The sequence below is a fragment of the Drosophila ficusphila genome, unplaced genomic scaffold, assembly GCF_018152265.1.
Source record: "Drosophila ficusphila isolate 14025-0441.05 unplaced genomic scaffold, ASM1815226v1 contig_106, whole genome shotgun sequence".
Lineage (NCBI taxonomy): Eukaryota > Metazoa > Arthropoda > Insecta > Diptera > Drosophilidae > Drosophila > Drosophila ficusphila.
The window spans coordinates 6,108,246-6,135,147 of record NW_025063993.1 but is presented as its reverse complement, the minus strand read 5'-3'; the positions used below and the strand labels follow the sequence as shown (position 1 = coordinate 6,135,147).

General features: G+C 39.2%; 5 protein-coding genes and 1 long non-coding RNA gene across 7 annotated transcripts; 2 read left to right on the top strand and 4 right to left on the bottom strand.

Moving 5' to 3' along the window:
* Positions 1-2,438: 2,438 nt before the first annotated feature.
* LOC108099954 lies at positions 2,439-4,627 on the bottom strand. Its single transcript, XM_017203633.1, has 2 exons — positions 3,785-4,627; positions 2,439-3,720 (listed from the first exon to the last, which is right to left on the bottom strand). Exon 1 carries the CDS (start codon positions 4,532-4,534, stop codon positions 3,791-3,793), a length of 744 nt encoding a protein of 247 aa, XP_017059122.1. The 5' UTR covers positions 4,535-4,627; the 3' UTR covers positions 2,439-3,720; positions 3,785-3,790.
* A 422-nt stretch (positions 4,628-5,049) lies between these two features.
* LOC108099944 (succinate--CoA ligase [GDP-forming] subunit beta, mitochondrial) lies at positions 5,050-7,002 on the bottom strand. The gene is made up of 4 exons (XM_017203619.1): positions 6,799-7,002; positions 6,583-6,712; positions 6,410-6,509; positions 5,050-6,138 (listed from the first exon to the last, which is right to left on the bottom strand). The coding sequence occupies exons 1-4, from the start codon at positions 6,847-6,849 to the stop codon at positions 5,169-5,171; spliced, it is 1,251 nt and encodes a 416-aa protein (XP_017059108.1). The 5' UTR covers positions 6,850-7,002; the 3' UTR covers positions 5,050-5,168.
* Positions 7,003-7,363: 361 nt separating this feature from the next.
* LOC108099945 (CAAX prenyl protease 2) lies at positions 7,364-8,606 on the top strand. Its single transcript, XM_017203621.1, has 2 exons — positions 7,364-7,853; positions 7,928-8,606. The coding sequence occupies exons 1-2, from the start codon at positions 7,448-7,450 to the stop codon at positions 8,431-8,433; spliced, it is 912 nt and encodes a 303-aa protein (XP_017059110.1). The 5' UTR covers positions 7,364-7,447; the 3' UTR covers positions 8,434-8,606.
* Positions 8,607-8,783: 177 nt separating this feature from the next.
* LOC108099873 (bladder cancer-associated protein) lies at positions 8,784-10,247 on the top strand. The gene is given in 3 exon segments (XM_017203522.2): positions 8,784-8,914; positions 9,069-9,343; positions 9,346-10,247. Coding segments are annotated over 2 exon segments (237 nt in total). The 5' UTR covers positions 8,784-8,914; positions 9,069-9,150; the 3' UTR covers positions 9,390-10,247.
* A 339-nt stretch (positions 10,248-10,586) lies between these two features.
* Positions 10,587-21,589, bottom strand: LOC108099872 (putative uncharacterized protein DDB_G0271606). 2 transcript variants are annotated; one of them, XM_017203520.2, is made up of 7 exons: positions 21,392-21,589; positions 21,101-21,204; positions 19,064-19,090; positions 17,798-17,995; positions 13,117-13,364; positions 11,633-12,906; positions 10,587-11,238 (listed from the first exon to the last, which is right to left on the bottom strand). In XM_017203520.2, exons 2-7 carry the CDS (start codon positions 21,194-21,196, stop codon positions 11,216-11,218), a joined length of 1,866 nt encoding a protein of 621 aa, XP_017059009.1. In that variant the 5' UTR covers positions 21,197-21,204; positions 21,392-21,589; the 3' UTR covers positions 10,587-11,215. The 2 variants fall into 2 exon arrangements, with proteins under 2 accessions (XP_017059009.1, XP_017059010.1); XM_017203521.2 differs by lacking the exon at positions 19,064-19,090.
* A 3,480-nt stretch (positions 21,590-25,069) lies between these two features.
* Positions 25,070-25,473, bottom strand: LOC108099800. Its single transcript, XR_001771948.1, has 2 exons — positions 25,281-25,473; positions 25,070-25,207 (listed from the first exon to the last, which is right to left on the bottom strand). It is a non-coding gene; the product is annotated as an uncharacterized LOC108099800 (long non-coding RNA).
* Between the last annotated feature and the right edge of the window lie 1,429 nt (positions 25,474-26,902).

Below are 26,902 nucleotides of genomic sequence, written 5' to 3'. Positions count from 1 at the left end.
ACCACGTCAGTAGAAGCCACAAACCAACAAACAAACCTATAGATTCTACGTACAGTTCTTCCTTTAGCTTTAAAATTATAAACACCTAAGATCAGAATTCCATAAAGGAAAGCTCTTAAAATTGATGAATCCAATTAACTGGACAAGTTAATCCAGCAGAAGTCATTCAAAATGCTTCAGCCCAATTTGTGTAAAATGCCATAAAAGTTGTTCTATTTTGAAAATAAAATAAAATCGACATGCCCATAAAGTTTTAATGAGCCCAGACTATACCCGACCTTCACGGACCCAATCAATATTTATAGATGACCAGCAGCACTAACAAAACTTCAAAAAAAAGAGCGGTTTTGAGGAAAGTTTGCGTGTGGCAAATAGTAATCAATCTAATGGCTTTGCTTATTTCTTATAAACAGTTTATTTTTGAGACCTTTGCGTAATCGCAGGCCCGAACTCTCGGTTTCAATGTGAGGTTTTCTTATCCCCCAAAAAAATAAATACCTCCGACAACTTTTAATTTCAATGTGTATAAGCGTTCATTGACGCTCAGTTTGATTGAAATTATTATGCAAAATGTTTCTTTGTGACCAAAGCGTTGGCAATTAATCTCTGGCCACCACCAAAGAACAGGTATATTGCCTTTTGTTAATGAAGCCTCGACGCGAGCACGCTATCAACTTCAGACTCTGGTTCTTCTCATCATGTTCTACTGTATGTTGTGATGGCAACATTTTATGCAAATGGAAAATCTTGAAACCTCTTTAAACAAATTAAGCAAAAATGTATTCTCCTTCGTTTTGATTATTCTTTTAATAAAATGTATTAAATTAATATATTGTTTTAAAGTCATTTGTGATGAATTCATGTATAAATTAAGTAAGACATATACTTAAGCCACATTATATATAATTATTACTTTTTGTCCACGTTAATTTCCCATGAATATTTTATAATTACCCTGTCTCTTAAATCACTTGCAATCAACGAACTGCTCCCAAAGGGGATTTTAAAGCTGTCCGTCAATCAAACTCGAATGCAAAGCAGAAGAACCCTGAGCCCGAGCAAGAAATCCGAGCAGCGAAAACTCGACAATTTTCGCACACAGTCAGTTAGCTAAAGCCGCGTTATTTCAAAATTCTTAATCCGTTCCGTGTAATAAGTGAAATAAGCCGATTTGTTTGGCAGCCTAACGGCAAGTGAGGTCACCGAAACTGGAGACATCGAGGTTCCTCACTCTCGATATGGTGGGCATAATAAAATCCGTAAATAAATTTGCGTTTAGCACATATTTTTGTGCAGTTTTCAGCCAAGGCCGTTCGATTCAAGTCAGTCATAAGGCTTGGGGCATCCGGTTTGAATCGAGTTCGTTTTTCGCTAATCAGATCTGTGGCGAATGTGCACGCTAATCCATCCATCAATCCGAACTATCTTCGTTCAGATTTCACGCTTCAGCAAGTCCTCACAATCGCTTTAAAGATCCATTTTTCTTTCTGTCTTTTCTCCGAATGTCATTGCCAAGTCGGGTCTCAAAATCGTGGGTGGGGTTTTTTTTACCGATCAATATATCTTACCACCTGTTCCACTAATTATGCCTTTATAAGCCAGATAAATTAGTATATTTCTCTTGGTTATGGTTACCATTTAAAAGACTTTTTAAGTGCCCCACTGAGTCAAGCCAGATATTGTTGACAAAATGATCTAATAGCTTTGTGGGTTTTCGGAACGATGGAAAGGTCGTAAAGCCTTCGCAGATCAAATATTTTATCCATAGCGTCTAAATGCACCATTAATCAAGTGTATCCATTTCTTATACCATAGACATACTAAAGGTAGCCTCTTAATAATATTATTTAAATTAATTTACTTTTTTATTTTAATAATATTATTTAAATTAATTTACTTTTTTATTTTTAACCTATACCTTTTATAAGCTTAAATTTTCTTAATAAAATTATATCAATGAACTTATTTGTTTTAAGTTTGAAGCTTTATAAAAGATTTTAAACAATGTTTACTCGTATTAAAATGTAGTTAAGCTGTGTCGTTTTGAGCAAACAATATAACAATAAGAACTGCCAGTTCAATGCCATTCGTACCCTTTTTTCTGATACCATTATTTCATCAATCATTAACGATTATTATTCAACCCAAAAAATGTTAACACAAAAAGATAACTTCGAAATCGTTGGGTTGACACATGGTGCAGCCCACAATCCGCTGGTATATCAATTGTTACTCCAGTAAACTGATGCATATCCGACTCGTTGCCTCAGCTGCTACAAAAGCTTACAACAAAAAGTTTGTTTGGTTTTCCCAAAATGCAAACACCATGGGAAAACTAACTCGAATGCACGCCAAAGTTACTTGGGAGGAGATTCATTGTTTTGGTTTTTAGTTTGGACCCCAATCCGCCTTGAACCCGCTTAAAACTTGCTTTCAGCTGTTGTATACAATAAAAACTTTATTATTCTTCGCTTTAGCTAAAAGTCGTTTGTACATAAAAATGTTACAAATGTTCTTGTATATTGGGGGTAAAAGACGTTCGTATTGCTTTTTAATACATTGCTAAATTCTTGGTTTAGAACATGTTACAAATACAAGTTTTGTGCAAAAGGACGGATAAATGACAAATACTATTAAAGACCTAATTATTACCTTTAAAAGAAGGTATTTATGTGCGCAATATTCGAGTACAAAAGGGAATGTTAATGTCTTATAGATAAAGGACGGAATTCGCTTAACCTTCTCTGGGTCTCTTAACTAAGGCACTAGCTTAGCAGAAGTTTATGCAATCCAATTGGTTCTTTTGGGGTTAATCGCAGGTCGGTCAATCAGGTATTTAACAATAAGTTGTTTTAGGCACTATGAACTACACCAAAATAGTTCTCTCTAATTAAGGCACGAGTGTAATATTTCGTTGCTAGTTACAACTAGCCTGCGACTTTGCAAACAAAAATAAAAGACACAATTGTTGAGGGGGACGGCGGTTGTCTATGGGCGTTAATTGAGCGAAAATTGGTATGCAAATTCAGTAGAATACTTTACATGAACATGAGTCATTTGGTTGAGCGTCTTCGTTTGATGAAAGCTGTGATAATATGTGGGTTTCATTCGGTAAATCACTCAGTCTTCGTTTGGAACTGATCTGCTCGATTGGATGGATGATTAATAAGTACCAAGAACTGTAAGCGTGTGATGCAGTGCGTTGCGGTTGTCAATTGCATAAACTTTTTTAACTAAAAACTATTTCTACAGTCGAACTTCTCTACCTTGAACTGCTGTGAGAATTACGACTTAATATTTTGTCACACCTATTGTCATTTAGTTGGTTAACCACTTCCTGCTCAAATTGTTGTTATTTTTTGTAAAAGAACCCTTGGTTTGATTTTATAATATAATCCTAGATAAAATTTGTTGTTTAATATTTTACCTCATGGGAGTTTCTTTAAAAATCTTTTGAGACATTTTAAAAGTTGTCCAAAAGTATGCTATGAAACCTTTGAAGATTAGGTTAACTGCTTTTTAAATTATTCGCTAAAAAAAAATAATTTACCTATGAAAATTTCGATTTGAAAAGTTTGGTTTTAGAGAAGTTCGACTGTAACGTTAAGGGTGAGAATTTTTCGTGGGGACGGAATGCTTTTGCGTTGTTCTCCTCTTAATTTGCTTGTTGTTTTTGTTGTTTCTTCGATTCCCTTGGTGCACGTGTGCTAGTAACCTCGTCTGAAAGAGACAATGCAAGAAGGTAAAACCACTGACCCTGACTTGAATATGTCCAAGTACTCACCGGCGACTATCCGCGCACGAGTTCAAATCGCGTTTGCGACTCTTTGAACTGGATTCGCTTCCTGTGCTGAACGTGGGCCTCGCTGAGGAACAGTGTAGCTGCCACCAGGGTGAACACTGTACCCACACAGGCCAGGACAAAGGACCAGCCAAACCAATTGTTCGCGTGCTCCGGCATCCAGCCATTGCGATTGCCGAATCCGGCGAAAACTATCACCGCAATGGCCGCGCTTACTCCGGCGCCCAAGAGCACATAACCCACTGACCGAATAAGGGTTATAAAGTGCTTTTGATCCGGTCCAGCGCAGAGGAAGAACACTAGGACTCCAATGGCAGCCAATAACATTCCGATAAAAGCCAGGGTGTAGAAGAACTGAGTGGCTATCATGAAGCCGGGCAGCAGGAATCCCCGGATCTCGTCGTAGCCCGTGGTAAATGGATCGTAAACCCAGCGGCAGCCCACGAAGAACCTCCTTTGGCTGTCGTCATTCACATCCGGTAAGGATCGGAAGCAGTGTACCCACAATCCCAGGCGGTCCAGCTTGGCGCCCGTGATGCGGTAATCGCTGACCAACCAACTAGGCGTTGCAAATGCAATCACAATGAAGGCAAATGCAAACACGAAGACTCCAACGCCACAGCTTCCCGATAATGTGCGCCTCTTCATGTTCACGGTGTGGATATTTTGGGTATGAGATGTGGGCAGGTGCTCCTGGGAATCTTCGCGTGCAAAATGGGATGATTTTTGCATCCTTTGGTCTGGAAATTCTGTGTGAATTTCGTTGGATTCCTGGAGAATTGTTTGTTTGGTTTGCTGGCTGTTTGGGTGTGGACTGACTATCGAAGTTACTCAAGCTGGCTATCGATAGCAAGCAGGGTTACACGGGCAACATTACAGAGCCGAGCTCTGTTATTGGGTAGATAGTAGACGCATGTGGGCGACGCTAATTAGGTATTATAATAAATAAATGTCACTTAAATTAACATTTACTGTATTGTATTGTAGTCTTATTTTAATGTCCTGTAATAGTTTAAAAAAGGTAAATTAATTAATTAATATTATTTTAGAGGGGACTCACGAAAAATATCGCAGTCCAGCTTCAATACTCAACGCCAGGTGGCTCTTCAACTGGGGCGCCACAGATTTAAATTAAAACTTTTATTTTTTAAAACTTGGATTTTCTCCACTTTTTAAGATGTACTAGCATATTGTGTGGGTGGTTATCAAAATCCAAGTTAAAAAAAAAAACCCAATAAAACACTGACTTTAAAATATAACAAGTTCTAGTTATATTGTCCATAAAAACTTATATTTAAAAGGCCTAAACATCGTAAATGCTAATGTGCGTCGTGATAATCTGGAAGACATTTTCTCTTTTCTCCCTCTAATTAAGGGCAGCTACAGCCTTGTGGGCGGCATCATCCAAGTCGCTTGCTGTTTGAATAGGTAGACCGGAATTCTTCAGGATTTCGCGGGCCTGATTTACGTTGGTGCCCTCCAATCGCACGACCAACGGAACGTTCAGTTGCAATTTCTTGGAGGCAGCCACAATTCCATTAGCAATGGTAGCGCAATTCACAATGCCGCCAAACACATTAACCAATATACCCTTGACTTTCGGGTCGGCGGTGAGGATCTCAAAGGCCTTGGCCACCTGATCTTCCTTTACGCCACCTCCGACATCTAGGAAATTGGCTGGCTCACCGCCATTTAGCTTGATGATGTCCATGGTGGCCATGGCCAAACCAGCGCCATTAACCAGACACCCGATGTTGCCATCCATGGCGACGTAATTCAGATTATATTTGGAGGCCTCCACTTCACGAGGATCAGATTCCTCCTCGGTGACATCCATGGAGAAGATATCTTTCTGACGGAACTGGGCATTATCATCAAAGTTGAGCTTGGCATCAACCGAGATGACTTCGCCTTTATCAGTCTCCGCCAGAGGATTGATCTCGATCTGAACGGCATCCACGGCCTTGAAGAGAGTGTAGAGTTTCTGAATTTCCTCGGCACAACGCTTCACGGAATCTCCCTTGAACTCCAGAAACTTGGCCACTTTCAAGAGAGTTGCCTCCGGAATGGGCTCGTCAATGTTCAGAGGAACAGTCTTAATTTTCTCAGGGGTTTCCTCGGCCACCGCCTCGATATCCATGCCTCCAGCCGGGGAGGCAATCAACACAGGTCCATTGTGCTCGCGATCCAGCAAGATGCACAGATAGGTCTCCCGCGTGATGTTGATACTACGTGCCACCATAACTTTGTTGACCAGAATCCCCGATTTGGGCGTTTGCTTTGTTATCAGCCGGTTTCCTATCATCTGCTTGGTAAGCGTAAGCACCTCGCTCTTGCTGCCGAAAGTACAATAACATTAGCTCGCCTTATCAATTGTGTTTTAAAGGTCTGCTTCGGGTTCCACAAACATAACTCAAATGGAAAATTAAATTAAAGTTAATAGATTTATATTATGATAGTTAGTTAGTCTTCAATTAAAATGTTTCAAAGTTTAAGGGTATCTATTTTATAATATTTTGTGTTATTAAATAAAATTTTATTAATGCAGCAATATCGACTGAAAAAAATTTTAATTTGAGTACCAAAACAGACAATTTTATAGCTTACTTTGAAGTGATATGCACACCGCCCTTGAATCCGTTGTCAAAAGTTCCCTTACCACGTCCACCGGCAAGAATCTGCGCCTTCACCACATATTCCGGACACTCTGAAAAACATCAATTTAACATCAATTAGCCCAGAGATTACATAAACACCGGCTACCATGCCGGTCTGCTTACCAAAAGTCTTTACCACTTCTGCATCGGCCTTGGAGTTATCCAAAACCTTGAATTGCTGGATAGCGACTCCATATTTCTGCAGGAGATCCTTGCTCTGGAATTCCAAGAGATTCAGCTGGCGTACGGGAACCTGTTATTGAAAGATAAACAAAGAAAGACAAAGGTCAACCCACAACTTCTCTTTTCTGAAGTGTTCGGAACATATGTTTGGGAAACCTTATGAACGATTTGACGGGCTGTGGCGGCTGCTTTTAGTAGAAACGACATTTTGGCTGTTCTGAGGTGTTAACAAACAATACTGACTAAATTTTGTATTATTTAATTTTTGTAACCGTCTCTTTATATGCGCAATAATTGTTTAAAAACACAACCAAAATTCGCCGCCGCTGCACGATGCTTATCACAAAACAAAGTGACCAAGTGAGCAGTGAGTGAATAATGAATTGTTTAAAATATAGCGCGTTTATACAAAAGTAAGCGAAGTGAACAGGAAACTTAAGGTAAATAAACTATCTTATTACTTTCGGTAATGTTTTAAGTTAAAATAAGTTTAGTAACTTAAAATGTTTAACGAGTTCGAAATAGTTGTAAGTCTTGAACATTTAAATAGCTTACATTTACTTAAAACATATTTTCTTATTTTTACTAAATATTTGTATTGTATTTTTGTATCATTATTTATTGTATTTTTATAGCCCCGATTTGCTGTTTTTTGTTTAAAGTAAAATTAATATAATATTATTAAATATATATTGACGATAAGAACGGTCACATTCTGCAGACAGCTGTTTATCTCAGCCGGCACTGTGTACATTTTTTTGGACTAATCCGTGGTCACCGAAGAATGACGAATAGCCTACATTAAATGAACAACAGGAGTGAGATGGAAGTTGAAGTTACCATGAAGGAAGATTTAGAGCACGAATCACTGCCACAAATACCGGTAGTTACCTCGGTGACTTGCTGCTTCGTTCTGGCGGTTCTCTACGTTGGAAGTCTCTATATTTGGAGCACCAAACACAATCGGGACCACCCAACGACGATCAAAAGAAGATTTGCCAGTGTTTCCATGGTTATGCTGGTGGCACCCTTCTTTGTATATTTCTTTTCGTCACCTGAACTCCTCAGCCGGGAACCATTTCCCAAGTTACTAGGATTTCGCTTGGAAGGATTATGGCAAGCTGTGGTGATACCCTACGCCTTGACAGTACTACTCTTCCTCGGACCTATCTTCGTTAACATGCAGAACGAGTCCATAAAGTCCTACTTTGGTATGTTATGAATCTTTTTCTCTAAATTTTGAATCTGTGAGAAGATAAACCTTATTCCATAATTATTATTTTAGACCTGGACTATTGGCGAGGATCTTTTAGTAGCATTATCTGGGTACGCAACCATGTGATGGCTCCATTGAGCGAGGAGTTTGTCTTCCGGGCCTGCATGATGCCCCTGATCCTTCAAAGCTTTTCACCCTTGGTCGCCGTCTTTATCACGCCGCTTTTCTTCGGAGTGGCCCATTTGCATCACATAGCCGAGCGATTAAGTTTGGGAGTTGAGCTAAGCACTGCATTACTGATTGGACTCTTTCAGTTCATCTACACCACACTGTTTGGATTTTATTCTGCCTTTCTATTTGCCCGCACCGGTCATGTGGTGGCTCCGATTTTGGTGCACGCATTTTGCAATCACATGGGCTTACCCGATATACAGGACTTGTGGCAGCAGGATCTTTGGCGGCGAGTGGTGGCAATTGTCCTTTATATAGCAGGGTTTGCTGGATGGATTTTCCTACTTCCAATCGCTACGGTTCCTTCGATATACGAAAACAATCTTTACTGGAATGTAAAGTAAAAACAAGAGGGAAATTGTTGAATTTTTGTATGTTTATAAACCGCTGCCATATGACAGGATACAGCTATTTGTAAATAAATATTCATTTATCATGTTTAGGCATTAATTGCATATCCAGATAAGCCGACTGCACGCACAATAAAATTATAATTTGTTGTTAAAAAAACAGTAAATCCTATATTTATCTACATTTTTAAAGCGTACAAAAACCATTATTTCTCAAAAATCTATATATAAAAATTTTATTACAAGTTTAAATTTTAAATCAATGGCGGCTTGCAATGGTTCCGGTCATAACTCTGGTTCCAATGGTTCCGCGGAACCAGATGTAACAACGCAGCACAATCGGGCGTTCAACAACACTACCCCTCAATGTTTAGAGAATTTTGGTAGCATTTGGTAAATATGTGATAATATTAAACGACGCACAAATCAACAGAGCCGAAAACCGAAAGGCCAGCGCCAGGAGGCCCAAGAAGAGGTAATCCCAAGGATAAACACCGCAAAGACCAGTAACAACAGATCGATCGGCTGCTGACGTTTTTTGGTCTTTGCCCAGGACTACGATTGATAGTAATTATAGAACAATTAAGACTAACCTCGACCCCCCCGGCTCTTCCTGGGGTCTTTTGCAGGCCTTTGCGCTGAAGACCACGTCAACAGTCTCGATAAAGCCCAAAAGAAAAAACAAAACACACCCACCCGAACTCACACAGAATGTATTGCCTACAATGCCTGCTACCCGTATTGCTGATACCGAAGCCCACGAATCCGGCCCTTATGGAAACGCACGTGATGTTCATAGTGCTGTACCTGGTCGGGTTCTTCCTGGAGCGAAAGCCCTGCACCATCTGCAGTTTGGTCTTCCTCACAGCCGTATCACTTATCTGCTACAGCGGCGTCGGGAATTGTATTTTTGGGGCAACTGCGAGGGCCACCAATGTGAGAACGGCTAGAGGATCACCTCCCTGCATCCCAAATACAGTACCCCCTAGTAGTCATAGTCAACGAAGAAATTAAGTGCTAATAATAATAACTACCTTATTATGGAATTACGTTCGCGTTGTTACAGCTTTACATCCTAGAAAAAGAATTCGCAAAAATAGGAGAGAACAGGCGGAGGAAGAGGATAAGGGAACTTGACTAAATCGGTGAAATCAGTGATACAAGTGATGAGTGAGTCCGACCAGGAACAAAGATTGTGTGTTTAGATCCATTTATTATTTCCAGCTCCGTATATGTTTCCTTCATAATTCTTTTTGTTATGAACTGTAATGGTATTTAAGCGTGTCTTTTGTTTTTAAGGCTTAGACGAATTTTGTTTTAATCGAGAAAACGCTACAAAAACGTATTGTACATCACCCCACCCAATAAATCCCTTAAAATAAAAAGCCCCTATCGACCCCACTTGTCAATGCAACTTACGATTAGTCATATATGTTATATATATATATATATTATACAAGAAGTAATTGTAAATTAAGGATAACAAACAAGTTCACTGCACATCCTTGCTGAGCCAATGGAAGCTGCTGACATCGGTTGTTATTACCCTGTCTTGTGCACGTTCAAAACTGTATATACGAGCATACAACTTACATACACTGATCTAAAAATATATTATATACATAAACTGTAAACAAAAAACAAGCACAAATATGTAAAAATGTGGGAAATGCGGGAGATTAAAGTATATAAAAAAAATTTGTTTGATTTTTGCGAATTTGTATGATTTGAGCGATATCTAAAAACGCAATTGTGTCAAGAGATGTAAGCAAATAAAATAAAAACAATGATAATAGGCTTCTACCATATACTGACCGCAAGGCTGAAACGCCCCATGGGATGTTGGGTGTTTTTAAAGAAATCGTGGAAAATCAGTTTGGCAGCGACGGAAAGTGGGGTTTATACATATGTACAAACATAGTAATTCATGTTAGAGAAGGATCCGAATAAAAGAACTCAGAAACTGAGGGCTGTATGTTAAATAAAATTCCATGATCCTGTATCAATTTTGTTAGGGAAATTTCCAGTTTGTAAATGCAGGTCCAAAGATGAAAATCCTTCTAGCATCTCAAAAAACTGTGTTGGGTCTAAGTTACTTAATCATACTTTAAATTGATTTCCCCCGAAGAAAAGAAAATTCACCTCAGTTTTATTTCCAATTATCCACAATTTTATTCGCTTCAAAATGTGTGTATATAGTAAGTATTTTTATATAAAATGTACAAATTTCTCATTGCTGTCGTTGGTTTTGGAATTTGATTATATCAAGATCATATCAGCTTCAGCATCGTTCTTAATTTACTAACAACTACACAAGACAATTAATTAATTAAAAATACGATAATAATTTATGTACAAAAATTTCCATCGGATTTATTTGTGTGTATGTGAAAACAAAATTCTTGACAATTCAAAAAACTGAAAAAAAATACTTGGTAACCTTTCACAATTTTCTTTTTCACAGGAGATTGCTGTTTTTGTTTTGTGTTGTTGTTTATAAAATATACAAATATGATATACATATAGAGAATACATTTTTAGAAGGAGGCCAAAATTGGTGAAAATAATAGTTACAACTTTTTGATTTAGTTTTGGCTTTACTTTTTTTAAAGCTGCTTTAATAACAAAACAAATCGAGACGACTCGGTTACAATTCAATAGATTCTTCAGGTTTAGTTGGGGACATGATGACTCCTTCTCCTAGTTCTTCTCCTTCTTCCCTCTCGTCGAGATTCGATTCGCACAGCAGCAATCACAGGCGTGGTCTTCTTGTTACTTAAACGGAACGAGGCTGGACGACTGTAAAGATGCATATTTTTATTTTAAAACTGGGAATAATAAATTATCACATAACTAATAACTTAAGGGTAAGTCTAAATGATTGTTTCCCTATCTTATATATTGCGCAGTATTTAATTACTCTAATTAATTATCCATAAACTAATAAATCTGGTTTCAAAGTCAAATTAAAAACATATTTTCGTTAAACTTCACTTCAAGGCTCTGAATCGTAAACGTTTTTTGTGGGATACTAATTGGTAATAAATAATAATTTGATTAATTACATTTGTCAATATCTATTAATGGCTTTAGGTAATTTTCAGTTTCTATTAATCACGTTCTCCTAAAATCTCCTAAATTATGGAAAACTTTTTAAAGGAGTTCTTATAACTTTCGACTTAAGTTTACTCACAGTGAGGTCGCTGGGACTCCTCGGGAATAGCGGCTCCTCCCTCCATGGCCTGCATCATGGGCACCGGGATGCGCACGGGCTGGGCCAGACTGCGGCCGTACATCATGCGGCCGAAGGGCAGCTGCTGTGGCTGGTCGGGCATGGGCGGGGTCATGGTGTCGCGTGGCTGCTCGGGCAGCGGCTGCAGGATCAGTCGCTGGATGCGCATCTGGGGCACCTGCGGCTCCTGTTCCTGCTGCTGCTGCTGCTGCTGATGCTGCTGCTGCTGCTCCTGTCGTTCCTGGCTGACTTCCTGCTGCTGTTCCTCCGGCTGTTGCTCGGGATGAGCGGTCTGCTGCTGCTGCTGCACGGTGGTCTGCGCCTCGGTTGTGGCCTGTTCGCCGGAGGCGGACACATCCTCCTCGCTGCCCTCGCTGGCGTCGGCTCCCTCCTCGGCGGCCAGGCGACGCAGCTCGTCGGTGATGCGATCCTCGGCCATGCGCTGGATGTTCCTCAGATCCTCGGCGGTGATGCCCACGCGCTGCAGGGCCATGCCGAAGGGCATGGGTTGGATCTGGATCTGGGGGATCTCACGCTGCTCCTGGCGCTGCTGCATCTCCTGACGCTGCTGCATCTCGTGGCGCTGCTGCATCTCCTGGCGCTGCTGCATCTCCTGGCGCTGCTGCATCTCCTGACGCTGCTGCTGGGCGGGAATCTGGACGGGCACATCGTCGGCCACATGGATCTCGCGGAAGGGAATCTGCTGCATGTGGATGCGCAGGGTCTGGACCTTGGGCAGCTGCATCTCCTCGGAGGACTCCATGCGCGGGGCCTGCATCACCTGCGGCGGCATCGGAGGACGCATGGGCAGGTGCTGGAACGGAGGCGGCAGCTGGCGAATGATGATGGGTCCCTGCTGCTGCTGCTGCGGCAGCTGCTGGTGCATCTGCATGGCTGGCGGCATCATGCGCTGGGGCATGTGGGTCAGGGGCATCTGGTCGGGAATGCGTCCGAAGGGAATCGGCACTCGCTGGAAGGGAATGAACATCGGACGCAGCGGCTCGGCATCCTCATCGGAGTCCTCCTCCTCCTGCTCCCGCTGGCGCTTGGCCTCCTTCTCCTCCCGCTCCTTGTCGTCGCCGCCGTCGCAGAAGATCGAGATCCGCTCACCGGTGATGCGCGCCTTCTTGGGATCAGTGGTCAGGTTGACTCCGAACGGCAGGGCCACTGTCTTCGAGGGCGAGTCGACGATCTCCTCGGCGTGCTTGCGCTCCACCACACAGTTCATGCGAGATCTACAGAATAAAAATAAAATAAAATACTCAATAAGGATTCGAAAGGAAACTAGAATATAGCATACAAAAATATATTTTTAATCCATTTTGAAAACTAACTTAAGAAACTAGCATTACTGACTTGTGTTCTCTATAGAGTATTGAATTGTTTTGTATGGGGACTATTTTTAGGTTTACTAAATATTCCAAATCTAAAATCCAGGCACTCACTTCTTGTTGTTGCGCAGAATGGCGGCAGCCAGATCGCTCAAGTCCAGCTCGAGCGGCATTTTGCCGGGATACTTCTGCAGCTCGTCGGTCTCGTCGCTGTCGGAGTAGGAGTTATCCTTGTCGGAGGAGTGCTCCTCGGCATCTTGGCTGGCTTCAGCCTTGCGGCTCTCCGGTTCCAGGTTCTGCAATTCGGAGTCGTCGGTCGACGAGGCAGCTGATCCCAAAAGGGGTTCAGCACGGGGTAATTCCTGAAAACAAATATGAAGGCATTTGTTAGTATTATTCCCATAATTTATTTTATTTTTAATTTTCTAAGTTTGTACAATCCTCTGATAAAATCTAGGAATGTTTGCGGACTTTGAGCTTAAGTTCGTAAAATTATAACAAAAACATCTCGCGAATGCTGTCATAAAACCAAAATGTTTCTCATAAAATTATAGGTTTACGTCATCCAAATCCAATGTAATCTCAAATTCTTACCGAAGCCTATTTTCGTAAACAAACTTATATCATTCCCCAATTATCCAGCGTTTTGTTGAAAATTGACAAATTTATTTGCGCCCTCAACTGAGACCTGAGATCTTTTTGAATCTGTATTCGCTGTATTCGTTTCTTGACTCTTTATGCTGGCTTCCTATGCAAGCTCTTCGTGCTCGAAACAATGAGGGGCACAGACCCGGTGGCAGTCATCGCAGTCAATTGCCCGGCGGAGATGTGACCCCAACCTACATACGGCCGAAACCAAAAGTAAAATGCCATCGGAATAAACTTGTTGTTGCTGCGGCTCGAGAAGTCTAAACAAAACAACAGAAAACAGCGAACAGCAAGCGACCAGCAACGAAATTACATAATCGCACACTCAAACAAATGGCCATATCTGAGCTGGCTGTATGCGAGTGGATCGTGGCTAAGCAAAACTCAAGCCCGGCCACAATGGCCGCAGAAATAAACAAACGGAAAATAAATTTAAATTATATGAACCTCATTAAGCCGAGCCACGAACGAGGGGGAGTTAGGTGGAGCTGGATTCGGAGCCGGAGAGCGGTGATTTTGGATAATGTTTTATATATCCGGTTTGTGGATGGCTTATTTTGCAGGTCACCGTGTACTTGACAAAAGAGGTTGACATTGGATTGAGACGAGCTCTCTTCGGATTTCCTCTAGATGCTTGAATTATTTTCATACTTTTAAGTTCCATCATGGAAACAGGAAGTCTAAGTAAGAACTGTATTTGTCTTTCAGACATTTAATTGTGTCACCATATTTAAACATTTTTATTTAATCATATAGTTTTGTATAATATATATATATTTATTTTTTTCTTTTAGAGCAGATGTTTTGAAGTTATCTTCCACCCATTAACTCGTTCTCCCCTTTATATTATTCAAGTTAATCGTTAACTTTCAACAAAACTGCGCAGTGTGACAAATTTTCACAGCTTCTCAGAAAAACCGCACAAAACCCGTCTATATGCAAAATGGACCCACAACTGAGTCAATCTTTGAGTCATGTGCTCCCAGGTGACACACAATCCCAAAATTTCACTTTAAAATCATGTGTAAGTGAAAAACAGCTTTAAAAAAAAAAAAAAAAAAAAAAAAAAAAAACAGAAATCGAAACCGAAACCGAACCCAACCAGTTCAGCAAACAAGTTCGCTCGATTTGATTGTTTATTTTCGCATTCGTAGTTGAATTTCAAGGCCAGGCTCGTCTGGAGATAAGATCTATTATAATACAAAGAGAACATTTGTCTGCCCCTAATTTGTTTACTGTGAGGTACATGTGGGGAATCGACTCGGGTCGCATTAAGATGACAATTAAATGATTACAAATTGAACGCTCTGTGCAATTAAAATGACAGACAGCCGTCCGAAGTCAGACGGTAGGCATTTAATTTGCGAAACTTTTATTTATAGCCCCGGCTGACTGACGCACGTCAAGAATTGCAATTGTAATTCTAGAGGCGGCTCACGGCAATTTCTTTAGGGAAATCATCCATAAAAAATATCCATTTGCTTAGCCAGCATAATAAGTTTTTCCCCCTTCTTTTTTTTCTCCTCCTGTCGAAGTGCCAAACGATTTTGCACAACAGCAGATAAATTATATTTTACCTACTATATGTGCTGGCTGCCTGTATGTCGGTACATTACATAATCGTCAGGCCAAAAAGCATTTGCTTTGTCCCAAAAAACAAAGTACGACAAACAAACCGACAAAAAAAAAAAAATAAATAAAAAAAGAAACGAAAGACTCAGGCGCGCAACTCGCCTTAAATGGCAAACAGTCAACGGCAATGGCCAAAACCACAATGGAACTCCGGTCTTTGGTCTTCGGTTTTCGGTCTTTCGTCTCTCAGTCGCTGACGGCTTTTTGTTGGATGCTTGGGATATGTGCCTGAAAGGTTGTTTGGTTGCTCACTTTTGGCTGGTACCAAGCGGCGCCAGCCGGCAAATGAAAAACAACGTACAAAAAAAATGACAGCAAAATTGCATTATGGCCCGGCTGTTGCAAGCGATGGCCACGTGAGAAGATCTTCATCAGCAGGAGATACCAACGCAATCGGAGCTGCATAAGTCTGGATTCCAGAGGTGGAGGATTTATTAACTCCGCTTGGGTTCTGGGAAAAACCCATAAGGCGAAGAGATCTTCAAATTCAAGTGTTTTGTTGGTGACTCAAATATTGCAGCGCTAAAATTTGATATCGTCTTTTAATTTAAATTCCACTGGAAGCTGTCAATTCAATTTATATTTTTACAATTGTATTTTTTAGAAACTAACTTAGGGTCTATTAAGTTTAAATTGCAACTAATAAAATAAAATTTAATTAAAGAGCATTTCTCTTCTTTTATATAAGAAAATACTGCAATTGGTAGTGATACAAACTTTAGCGTTACAATGGTTCATTAAGGTGGCTTAACAATTATTGGTAACTTTCACTCTTATCCATTAAATCGCAGCGTAATCGAAATAATTGGGATCATATATTCAATAATGAGGCTTTATAAAAAGGTGTATTTGTAGAGGGTTTGGCTTTTTTGTTGATCACATAACGATTGCATTCATATAAACTAGCAAAGCTGCAATGGGAAAAAACACTTTCACGATTTTCCGACCATCTCTAGTTGGTGTTGCTCTTTCGGCTGACGATCTCTGGCATTTTGGATGCCCCAGCAGCAACATCAACCCCAGCAACAGCATCAACACAGCAGCAACATCAACAGCAGCAGCAGCAGCAGCAGCAGCAACAATTGCTGCGCCCACGCCCGCTTGAGTGGATTTTTTGTTGTATTTTGTAGTTTTGTATGTGGCTTGCAACATGTTTTGTTACTACCGACTGCTGCTTTCACTTTGTCTGGCATTTGATTCGCAATTGTTTGCTCTCTGGTTATTATGTCGCAAGCTCCGAATGCGAACTCCACCATTTTGGTGTCCACTTAAGCGTCAAATTATGGGAATTTCGCTTGATTGAATTTATCGTTGCATTCGCTGAGTTTGTTCGTTCATTCGTTTACATAAGCCATCTGCGCATTGGGTTGAATAACCTGATCACAGCATTATAAACAGTACATATAATCCCCCTTCTCCGGCATAACTATAATTTGTTTCATTTTGCACTTTCCATATCGGCTAATTGAATATTGATGACACCAATGCAAATGATTGAACCGAAAGTCATTAAATTTGAATTATGCTCTTTGCCCAGTCATCAAATCATCAATCAGACTTTTTATATCCATATTTTTATGGTGTGTATAAAGTTGTTATTTCTTTTTTTATAATGGCTATTTGGTTACGGTTACATGCGTGAAATTTCTCAAGGAAGTCCACAATCGAACATTTGTTTTTTTGTTATTGCATGTGAATATGCGAAACTGCTTTAAAGGTGCTTATCCAATCACTCCTTATCGAATTGCCAATTATGTGGCAAAGTGTTTGGCATATGAAAGATTTGTTTATAAAGAAATGTCTAGGAAATGTTTAATTTTTTCGCCCATTTTCTGGTTTACGTCAATAGTTGTTTGTCAATAATTGTCTCAGTAATTTACAGCCAGTTAAAAATTTATTGCAACAACTAACTTTCCACTCAAGCCTGTCAATTTCTAATTGCTTGTAAACTACAGATTTAGTTTTCCGAGTAAAACCATAAACATTTTGAAATAATATATATTTATCTGATTGATTCCGGTAAACTTTCCATTAAACTGTTTACAGTTTCTGTTCAGGCGAAATTCGCACTAAATAAGCAGCTGTTGTTAGGCCTTTAGTTAATTTACATATATGTATATATATCAAATATCAAATTTCGAGTAAAAACACACCTTTTACAGTGCCTGTCACTAGTTTGCGATCTTTTGGAGCTAATAGCGCGTGCAGTCAACAACATTTCAGTGAAATTACACCGATTCCACACGAACAGTGAATATTTTTCGGCTACCGCAGATTATACATACACTTTCCGGTAATTATATTTAATTTTGCTTAATATTCGAATTTTTTTGGGAGTTGACTTCAGTCTGTGGCGTGTGCAGCCAAACGATGCGAGCCATTATTACCCAACTATGTAATTTTGAAGCCCAGAGTCCGAACACGATACTAATCTCTCATAGCAGCGGCTCATTGAGGCACGACGGATTGTACAGATTGGTATATAGTTTTTTTTTTTTTGGGTTATTGGACTTACCTTGCCCACCTGCTGCAGAGTCTCGAGCATTAGCTCCTTTTCCAGCACCGAGTCGAGGGCCTGAACCTGATCGCACGAGGCCTTGGCCTGCAGATACGAAGAGGCCAGGATAAAGGATCCCAAGACAAAGGACGAAACGATGATGGTGAAGGCGGTGATCTTGGCGATTTTCACCGAATTCGCCTGACGCTTGTAGGCCTGTAAAACATAGAAAAACATATTAGCCATGAGGTTTTGTGAATGCACATTTAAATGAGTTTTTTTTGTTATATGCAATTTAATATTTCTACGTGCTCTATTGTCAATGACCTCTCTGTGTGTCAGTGATTTTTTTTTTAGGGGGTCAGGTAAAAGCGACGACCTTACTCTACAAAATAGTCTTTAATACGGCTAAGCACGTTTTCCCCTTCAAAATATTAAAGTCTTAAAGAGTTCAGTGTAAATGTGCAGGGTGCAAAAAGAGATTGTGATTGGATTACATTTGTTTACAAGAAATATAATTAGCATGCATTTTAATGGCTTATAAAGTAGAAACTGAACAGTAATTAAGAAATTTTCTATGTAAATGGTATTTTGTTAAATTTTCAAGAGTCAGCAAAAAGAGATGAGACATGATTAAGTGAATGTTAAACGCATTTGGCTTTTGGCAAGTGTTTTTAAAATGCTTTAATCGACCAAACTGCGTCTTAGATCATCGCAAATATTTGCTCTGCAAGCTGAGTTCAGCCGTGACTAATATTTGGCTTTCCGCGTAAGGTGCAAAAATTTACAAGTGGATGCAAAAAGCCGCCGCATAGGAATATTCACGAAAGTGCTTAGCTATTCACGAATTCCGCATTGGGGTCTTCGATTGCATAACAGGAAACCCACCGCAAAATTGAGGAAATGGCAAGCCCAAGAGAAAACTGAAGACGAAGACTTCAAAGTGTGGGTGCAGTCAGGTGAGGCAGCTTTTTCTCGGTTATATCTATATTTTTTTTTCGAAATGTGCAATGTTTTTTGTGTGTGTGTTTTTTAACACCTTTACGTGCGTGGCTGGCGTGGCCCCAAAATGCAGTTGCGAAAGTGAATTGTGAGTGAGCTACGATCGGAGTGAGTGATCATCATCATCAACGCCAGGCGAAGTGAAGTGGAAGTGAACGGATCGCCTGGCACTCTATTTTACTCTACTCTACTTGATGAGGTTTTAATTTTTTTTCTTTGTTTTTTTTTTTTTTGTTGGTTTTGTGAAGATTTTTGTGCAGACAAAAGACTTGAGCGACAAACCTGATGATTAAAGTTAAAAAATCCCATCTGTGGTTGGTTTTTGAGTGTTGTTTTGTTTTGTGGCGAGTGCGAGGGAATAGAAAATTTCATATTGTCAATCACGGTTTTGGGTTCGGTTTCGGTTTGGTTTGGTTTTTTGCATCCACATTTTTCAACAAACGAAGGAAAAACGATTTTTGTGGTTTTTGTTTGACGTATTGTGAGCAAACACATATTTAAGGAAAAGTACATAAAAACAAGAGAAGACAAAAAGTTAATGAGATTTTACTGCATTTGTGTGGGGTCGCTTAGTAATACCTAAGGTAAAAAACTAACACACATGACTTAAAGGTAAATAATGCACAAAAGGGAAAGCTTTTGGCCAAGGGTCGATTTGTGAAGGCTAAGGCAGAGCTACTGAAGTATTGAGTAAATTATTGATTGATGGACTTTCAAGTTATTAGAAAGGTCAGGTCATCGGCTCTAAAACCCATTGATTCGCAACAAAGCCCTTGGTTATTGGTTGCAGAGTAAATATAATAATAAATATATTACAATATCATATCAATATATATATTCAGTTAAAAAAAAATAATATTTAATTACTTGATTGATATAAAGATTTTTTAAGCGATGAATTTTATACTTAATGGTTATCTTATCGTTTTTACATGCAGTCATTGGCTTGGTTTATGGCCATAAAGATCAATTAAATGACAGAAAAACTGGTATTGTAGAAATAAATTATTTTTTATAGGCAGTATGTAAAACTTTATTCAGCTTTCCGTTTATTTTATAGCATGTTTAATATTTTCTTTTATCAAAAGAGGAGTTACTTTTAATGCTCTGACAAGACCTTAATAAAGTTTTTTTCTTCGGGCTTAGGGAAGATTGTACTTCAATCGATTTTGTTAGATAACTATTTGCTTTCACTGTAGTGATGGTAAGGCGATTATAATGGGAGGGGAAAACCCTACCGTGAATGGAACCGCACAAGTAATTTTTTATGGCTGATGCGGATGCTGACTGTTGAATGCCAAATGCAAAATGTACAGTGCAATTTATGCAAATTTTTTTTTCATTTTTATTTAACCCACACATACAAAATCCCACCCAGAAATCTAATAATTTTGTATATACGAGTATATTTATGGCGTGACAGGGAAAACTAGTTAAACAAGTCAAAGTACTCGGTGGCGCAGTCTATAGTATATAGATACTGTGTTTGTTTAGGTTTTGCGTTATTAGCGTGTCGTGACTGGAACATTAGAGCTATCCGAGATTCGAATTAAGGCGGATTTCTATTTGTCCAACCATATCGGATACACAGATCCATTCACACCTTGCCAAGAAGTGAAGCAAAGTGTGCGAGTGTATCTTGTATCTTGCAGATACATAAGACTGTGAACTATCCCAGGGAAATGTCAGGCCGCAAAAAATTGTCAAAGCCGCTCACGTTGCATGCGATTCCCTCTCGGCTGTCAGACAATAATAATTTTTGAAATTGCACATTAATGGGGGGTTGGCGAATTGCTTATGCATGCGATGCAGACTGATTTGGTGAAAATGCAGCTCACGTTTGCAGCTGCGTGCAGAAAAAAGTCCGCATTGCGCATACGCTCTGTGGTACGACAGCGGATGCAATAAGTCAAAGGGTGACCCTGGCATTTTCTAACCCACTTGAACAGGTCAGTTAAACATTAGCAAAATAACAATAGCACAGGCACAAAATGTAAATCGCTTTTTAACGATCATTAGGGCAGTTTTAGTTTGAATAGCATCTGTTTGTTAAGAGGTAGCCCTACCATTTGCAATTTAAGTATCAAAATTAAAGGGAAAAATTAGTTTCACAATCTAAAAATCAATAATTTACTTTGAAAATACCCTAAGGAAAAATGGTCAATAGATTGCGTAAAAAATCTCAAATCTTGTCTCTTTCGTTTAATGGGCGCAAATAATTTCCACATAAAATTGGGAATTCGCATGTAATAAGTTTTGCCATTTGTCACACACATGGGGTAAGGGTTTTCTGGCAATTTAAGGCTTCACTGTACTCACCGGTGGCGGTTCGCTGGCGGTGCTGTAGACCTCGCTAGCCGCATAGTCGGGCTTCATTTGCACGGTAGCCATCGAGACGGTATCCTTCTCGGTCATCTATAGCACTACAAAATATTGGGGGAACAATCAGTTAGTCCTCTGAGTTGCAAACTTAGGATCCAAGCAAGGATAACTGAAGGCGAACAGTTCGTATTTAAATTTCTGGCACAGTTCTTCTTTAAGTTGAACACTTTCTTTCACCACTTTTCACTTGCTTTAATTTTTCAGCGTATTTTGTATTCCTTCACTTACATAGAGGATTTTCCAAAAATTGGACGAAAAGTAAAAGGAATTTTTCGAGCGTGTTTTTTTTATTGTTGGTTGAAAAAGTTGCCTGACCAACTTTTCAGTAGGGGGACTTTTTTGGCCTCTGGAAACTTTGGGTTACTACGTCTTTGTTGTACGACTGCCACTCGCCGTCTGAAGCCACAAACGCGTTTCGTTTCAGATTTGTCTGCCAGATTTAAAACTTTTTTCAAGCCCGTCGACAGAGGCAGCGACCGCGGCAGAGGCAGCGACTGCGGCAGAGCGGTCTCTCGCCGACATATACTTAAACTAAAACAGAAAGAGACAGCTGCACGATCAACACGAAGCCGAGGAACGAACAAACGAACGAAAAACAAAAGTTTTACTACAACAAAATGTAAAAAAGATCAACAATAATAACACACTCAAGCTGGCTGGCTGGCTTACAAACACAGTTGTGCTATATTCATGCAAGTACGGGTACAGTCTTAACTCAATTAGTAAACTCCCTGTGATGCATTTTTTTAAAGCATTTAAAAAAAAATGAGGTGTGACTTTTCCTTCACCAAAATATTTTATTTATATTTTTTTACGTTAATAAATAATAGTTCTTGGGTCTTTGTACAAATACAAAATTACCAGCCTTAACATACTTATAATTATTATAAAACTTATGCATATGTTCAATGTTTTATATTTAAAATAGTTTGAATGCCAGCTTAACGAGTAAGTACTGTCCCTATGGACTCATGCCTAGGTATAAAAAAGCTTTCGGATAAGTTGGACTTTATCGCTCATCTATAGTACACACGTGATTGTGCGTTGACGCTTACCAATTAGCCGACTGTGAATTAAATTGAATTTAAAAATAAAATTATATTAAATGATTTAATGGCTTGAGTACACAGAACTATTTTTAGAGCTTTTGTTGTTCGAGAATAAACGCATTTTTTGTAGTGAATCGATTCGACAGGCCTTGCGGCATTTAGAAGCCGACAAGGTGGTTTGAAGCCAGAAAAATATACGCTATGCAAATCACATAACGATATGCCCGATAAATGGTGTAGGGTATACGAGAGTGCGGTAAAAAAGCTCTAGCGACACACTAAAATTTAAAGGTACCCGCACAACTCCGCCAACACAATCACACACATAAATTAACAACCAGAGTAGACCTCGTATAACTTGCTCCCCGACTTAAAAGTTGTCGGCAGCGCTGCTGCAGCTGAGTTGTTCAGTTGTTGTTGCACCACTTCAGGTTGCTTACGAAAAAAAACATTAAGTTTTTGTAGTATTTTTTTGTAATTTTTCCATTGTGATTGTAGCTGGCCAAAAGCATTGGCCATACAGACACAGAATAGCAGGTAGTCCTATATAGTATTTACAATTCATCTTGATTGCTGGAACAGCTGCCGCTGCCTGCTGTTTGCTTAGATTGTGCATTATTAAAACAAATTCTTTAAATTGCTTTTTTTGCAAGTATGAAGGCTGGCCATGATTGATAAGACTATCGACGATCTGTGTTGGAAATTATTCTGATCGTGGAAGATTACTAATACGCCATGTTGTCCAACAACCAGTTTTCTTCCTCTTTCGAATTGGCTCTTTCCGATTTTGTTTTGATTTTTTTGCTTCGCGGCGGCTTTGTATCATGCTAGACGCTCGTTTATTATCTATTTGGTGACCCAACATTGGACCCGCCTCAGGTATTATGTAACCCGAAGATCAGTTTTTCGACTCTCTTCGTTAATTGCATAATTCCTAGGGTTTATGATTAAAATGTCACAAGCCAACGAACCAACGGGCAACCCACGAAATAAAACCGCTCTTGAAGTTGGTCAAACTCAAGTGATTAGTCAATAAAAAAAGTGGCTTTCTTTGTTTGTGTTTATGCAACCTGAAAGTGGAGATGGGGTACAGCATCCCTCTAATTGTGATCATCCCACAGCTAATCCCATGGCTTTAATTTACATTTTCTTTCTCTTGTTGCTACCAAATTTTTAATTACTGTCTTTTTTGTGGGTCCCCTAATGCATGGCACAATGAGCAACCAAATTCATTTCTCATTGCATCACTGATTGTGCGATCCAATAGAAATTGTGGTCTGTGGTTGGTTTTGTATTTTACAGATAACTTTACAGTATTTCGTGGAGAATGGTTTGCGTTGTTGAAAGCCTAACAAAAGAATATTCTAGTAAGCTGGAAACCCCCAGCCAGCAGCTTCAGGTTCCTCAAATGACAATCTCAATCTTTCAAAGATAAGCTTACTCTAGCTTCATCCAATATTGTTTTTGAAAGCAGTAATTAATAATGTCATAAAGCATCAAGTTTGTTAATTTTATTAGGAGATAAGAACAAAATAATGTTCCTTCATTTGATTAGTGTTAAATAAGTACAATATTTTAATTTCATTTATTTAAAGCAGTAAAAAAAAACAAGCTTTATATACAATTGTGTTATTGGAATATAAAGCGGATTGTTTTTTCTAAGAAATCTATAATTGCAAAATACACAGTATTATATTTGTTTGTATGTTGTATACACAACTTCGACGTATGTTTATTATTATGTTTTATATTTTTTGTATAAAGGGACCGGGACTTTCAAATTTTACGATCGGGGTTTTGCCTAGTATAAACACCTCCACTGAAGCTAAACTAGCCGGGGAGAAAAGAGAGAAAGATGCGCTTAGCTTGACTCGCAAATTGGCACCGGGCTTTGGATTTTGGCTCCGTCTCCGGCTGGAACTACTGCGACTTTACTGGGGAGCCGGACGGGTTTGCCGGGGGATGCCGGGTGCTACGAGGTACCAAGCGGCGAACTGGCACCGTCTTGGGCCTGGGAATTGTGTAAAATGAATACAGAAAAATAAAGAAAAAAACACATTAAACACTAACTAAAAACGAGAAAAATGAATGAAAAAAGGCAAATTCAATGCAGGTATCGGACGGATACATGCGAGTATCTGAGAAATACAATGCGCCAGAGCCTAATAACTGAACACAAGTTGATTTTGAGTGTCTCTGTGCAAAATAAAATCAAAACAAATCACAAAAAGCTCATAAATAATAGCAGCAAAAACTTAACAACAGCGGCGACAACAACAAAGTTTTTCGGTCGTTAGCGCAGTTCGCCATTTTGGCTTGGCTAAAATTAGCTAATAACGATAAAAAAAAAGGTAAACAAGAAAACCAAAATAAACTGAAAAAGTTACGAACATATGAAAAGTAAAGGAAAAGAAAATATCGAGTTGGTAGCTAAAGACATTGGTCTCGATCGCTCTTAAAAACTTGTATATTGAATTTTTAAAAATTGAGATGTTTTTAAATTGGTTTTTAACATTTCTTTTAAACAAATATAAAAATGGGACAAGGAAACCAATTTACAAATACATAGTTTTCTTTTGCAAACCCTTATTACAATTTTGTTAAATTTAAATGAGCCATTTGATATTCTCAAATTAAATATTCTTGGTTTAATGACTCTTTTTTACCCCGCCCCTTTTGAAAAGGTTCTCTTTTAAAAGTGTTCTCAATATACTTCACATTCCACTTCATTTGTTTGCAACTTTTCCCCACTCAATTAGTGCTCCCAACTTCCTAGACCCGCAGCAAATACGAATTTTGATCGGATTTGATGTGAGTCGGTCACGGGAGAGTGAACGAAGCAGTAATTACAATTGGATTTCAAATGCTTCAGCGAGTGCCGAGGGGATTTTATTTAATTTTTCATACGTGTACTTCCAGATATACTGTGTACTGTCTATGTCTCTCGGAGAAACTGCGTTCTAAGAATCGGGCATCTTTGCCCCGCATTTTGTACCTGGCATATTGGAACGAACGTGCGACCGGCGATTAACACCTCATCGTTAAAAACTAAGCTCATCCGGAGTTACCTGCGGTAAAAAACTGCCCCGCAACCTCTTCACCATCCTTGTGGGGATGTGCATGTGATGAAAGCATGCCCAAATAAATTAAGCCAATTTGGGCAGGAACAATAGAAGTTTTTTGTATGCCTAGCAGTCCGTAAATTGACAGAGATCTTCATTTGTGTTGTTTGTGTTTTTCTCTCGTTCCTCCAAATCTGCCAATTAGCAACGCTTACAGGTGTGTGTACCAGAATACAAATATATGGGTGTTTATAAATTAACATTAATATAAAGTGTTATTGTTGGGGATTCTGGAACACTCTCAGATTTTGGTTAGAGTTTAACTCCTTTCATCAGACAACCGAACATAATTCTATTAAGTCTTTATAAATTAAGTTAGATACTTTTTTGTTGGGTGAAGAAGAGGCGTGTCTTTCTTTCTTTTCTTTTGTTGTTGATTCTTATTCAGCTAAAAGTATTATAATAATTTAAGGGTATATCCGGCATCGACTTGCTTCCCCAAATATCATTTTCCGTTTACATTGTATTCCACTGCAATTATCACATTTTTCGAGGGCGGACTTGTAAGTTTTCTAGTTCAGGCTGCGAATGTCAATGACTCCTCATTGCTCTAAGCTTTTTGGATTGGAACTGCCGCTGGCCGGAGCGTTTACCGCTCTCATTTGTCAACGCCGGCAAACAGGCACAACAAAGTACATACAAAGTGCCGCCCTCGATGCCCATGGAGCGTTGCGCTTTTAACGCTTCTCCGGTATTAATTGCCTGCCAGATCACGAAAATATATATGTTTGCAGAAGAAAAAATTACCTACATTTGTAGCTGTGCATATTTCGCTTAATGCGGTATTTAAAAATGTTAATTGAAAAGAGTTACGCTAATGGAGGAAGCAAATTTGTGGGCGTTAGTTAGGAAAGTGATTTATGAAAGTTTTAAAAGAGGCGAACAAAAATTTCATCTGCATTTTCTTTATTTTGTTCTTACTTTTTATATATATAGTACCTATATAGTATAGTACTAGTATTGCAATAAAAGTTTACAAATCTAAGAGATACGGGAAGTTGATGCCTCTTAATAGTGATTAATGATGCCTCTTTAATAGTCTTTTTTTTAATGCATTTATAAGAACATTTGCTACACCCTTTTGTGTGAAGGTGATTTTTCAACATATACTAAATACCATTAAACCTTTTGTCTCGCCTTTTCTTGGTTATCCCCTTCTGATCTTCAGGACAAAGCAACCCCAAAAGTACTTTACCGCCCAAGGCTTTCGCACCCAAGTGCCAAATTCGAGAAGTCTCGTGGTCGCCACATAAAACCCCAAAGTCAAAGCCCTGTTCGAAGATACGCAGTGATGAGATACAATGGGAGTTTTACGTAGGTTCAAGTCAAGCGTTGCTCGGGGACATCCAAGTTGCTTTTTCGACAATCGCAAACAATGGTGGCAGTTTTTTCGCCTTGTTTTTCATTGCGCATCCACTTAGCAGCTCGAGATTTTCAAAATGAGATAACACGTTACATTTTGGGGATGGGTTGGGTTTTTTGGGCGAGCTTTTGCCGTCCAACATGACAAAGCTGAGAAGAAAACTATGGTAAAATCGTTTGAAATGCAAGAGATTATGTCGGTCGTA

Coding starts and splice junctions, on each gene's coding strand:
- LOC108099954 (XM_017203633.1), bottom strand. CDS start 4,534: ATGCAAAAATCATCCCATTTTGCACGCGAAGATTCCCAGGAGCACCTG.
- LOC108099945 (XM_017203621.1), top strand. CDS start 7,448: ATGAACAACAGGAGTGAGATGGAAGTTGAAGTTACCATGAAGGAAGAT. Junction 7,854..7,927: donor GTCCATAAAGTCCTACTTTG/GTATGTTATGAA, acceptor TTATTATTTTAG/ACCTGGACTATTGGCGAGGA.
- LOC108099944 (XM_017203619.1), bottom strand. CDS start 6,849: ATGTCGTTTCTACTAAAAGCAGCCGCCACAGCCCGTCAAATCGTTCAT. Junction 6,713..6,798: donor CCCGTCAAATCGTTCATAAG/GTTTCCCAAACA, acceptor TTTCAATAACAG/GTTCCCGTACGCCAGCTGAA. Junction 6,139..6,409: donor GGTGTGCATATCACTTCAAA/GTAAGCTATAAA, acceptor TACTTTCGGCAG/CAAGAGCGAGGTGCTTACGC.
- LOC108099872 (XM_017203520.2), bottom strand. CDS start 21,196: ATGACCGAGAAGGATACCGTCTCGATGGCTACCGTGCAAATGAAGCCC. Junction 19,091..21,100: donor CCGCCAGCGAACCGCCACCG/GTGAGTACAGTG, acceptor AACCAACCACAG/ATGGGATTTTTTAACTTTAA. Junction 12,907..13,116: donor ATTCTGCGCAACAACAAGAA/GTGAGTGCCTGG, acceptor TTTATTCTGTAG/ATCTCGCATGAACTGTGTGG.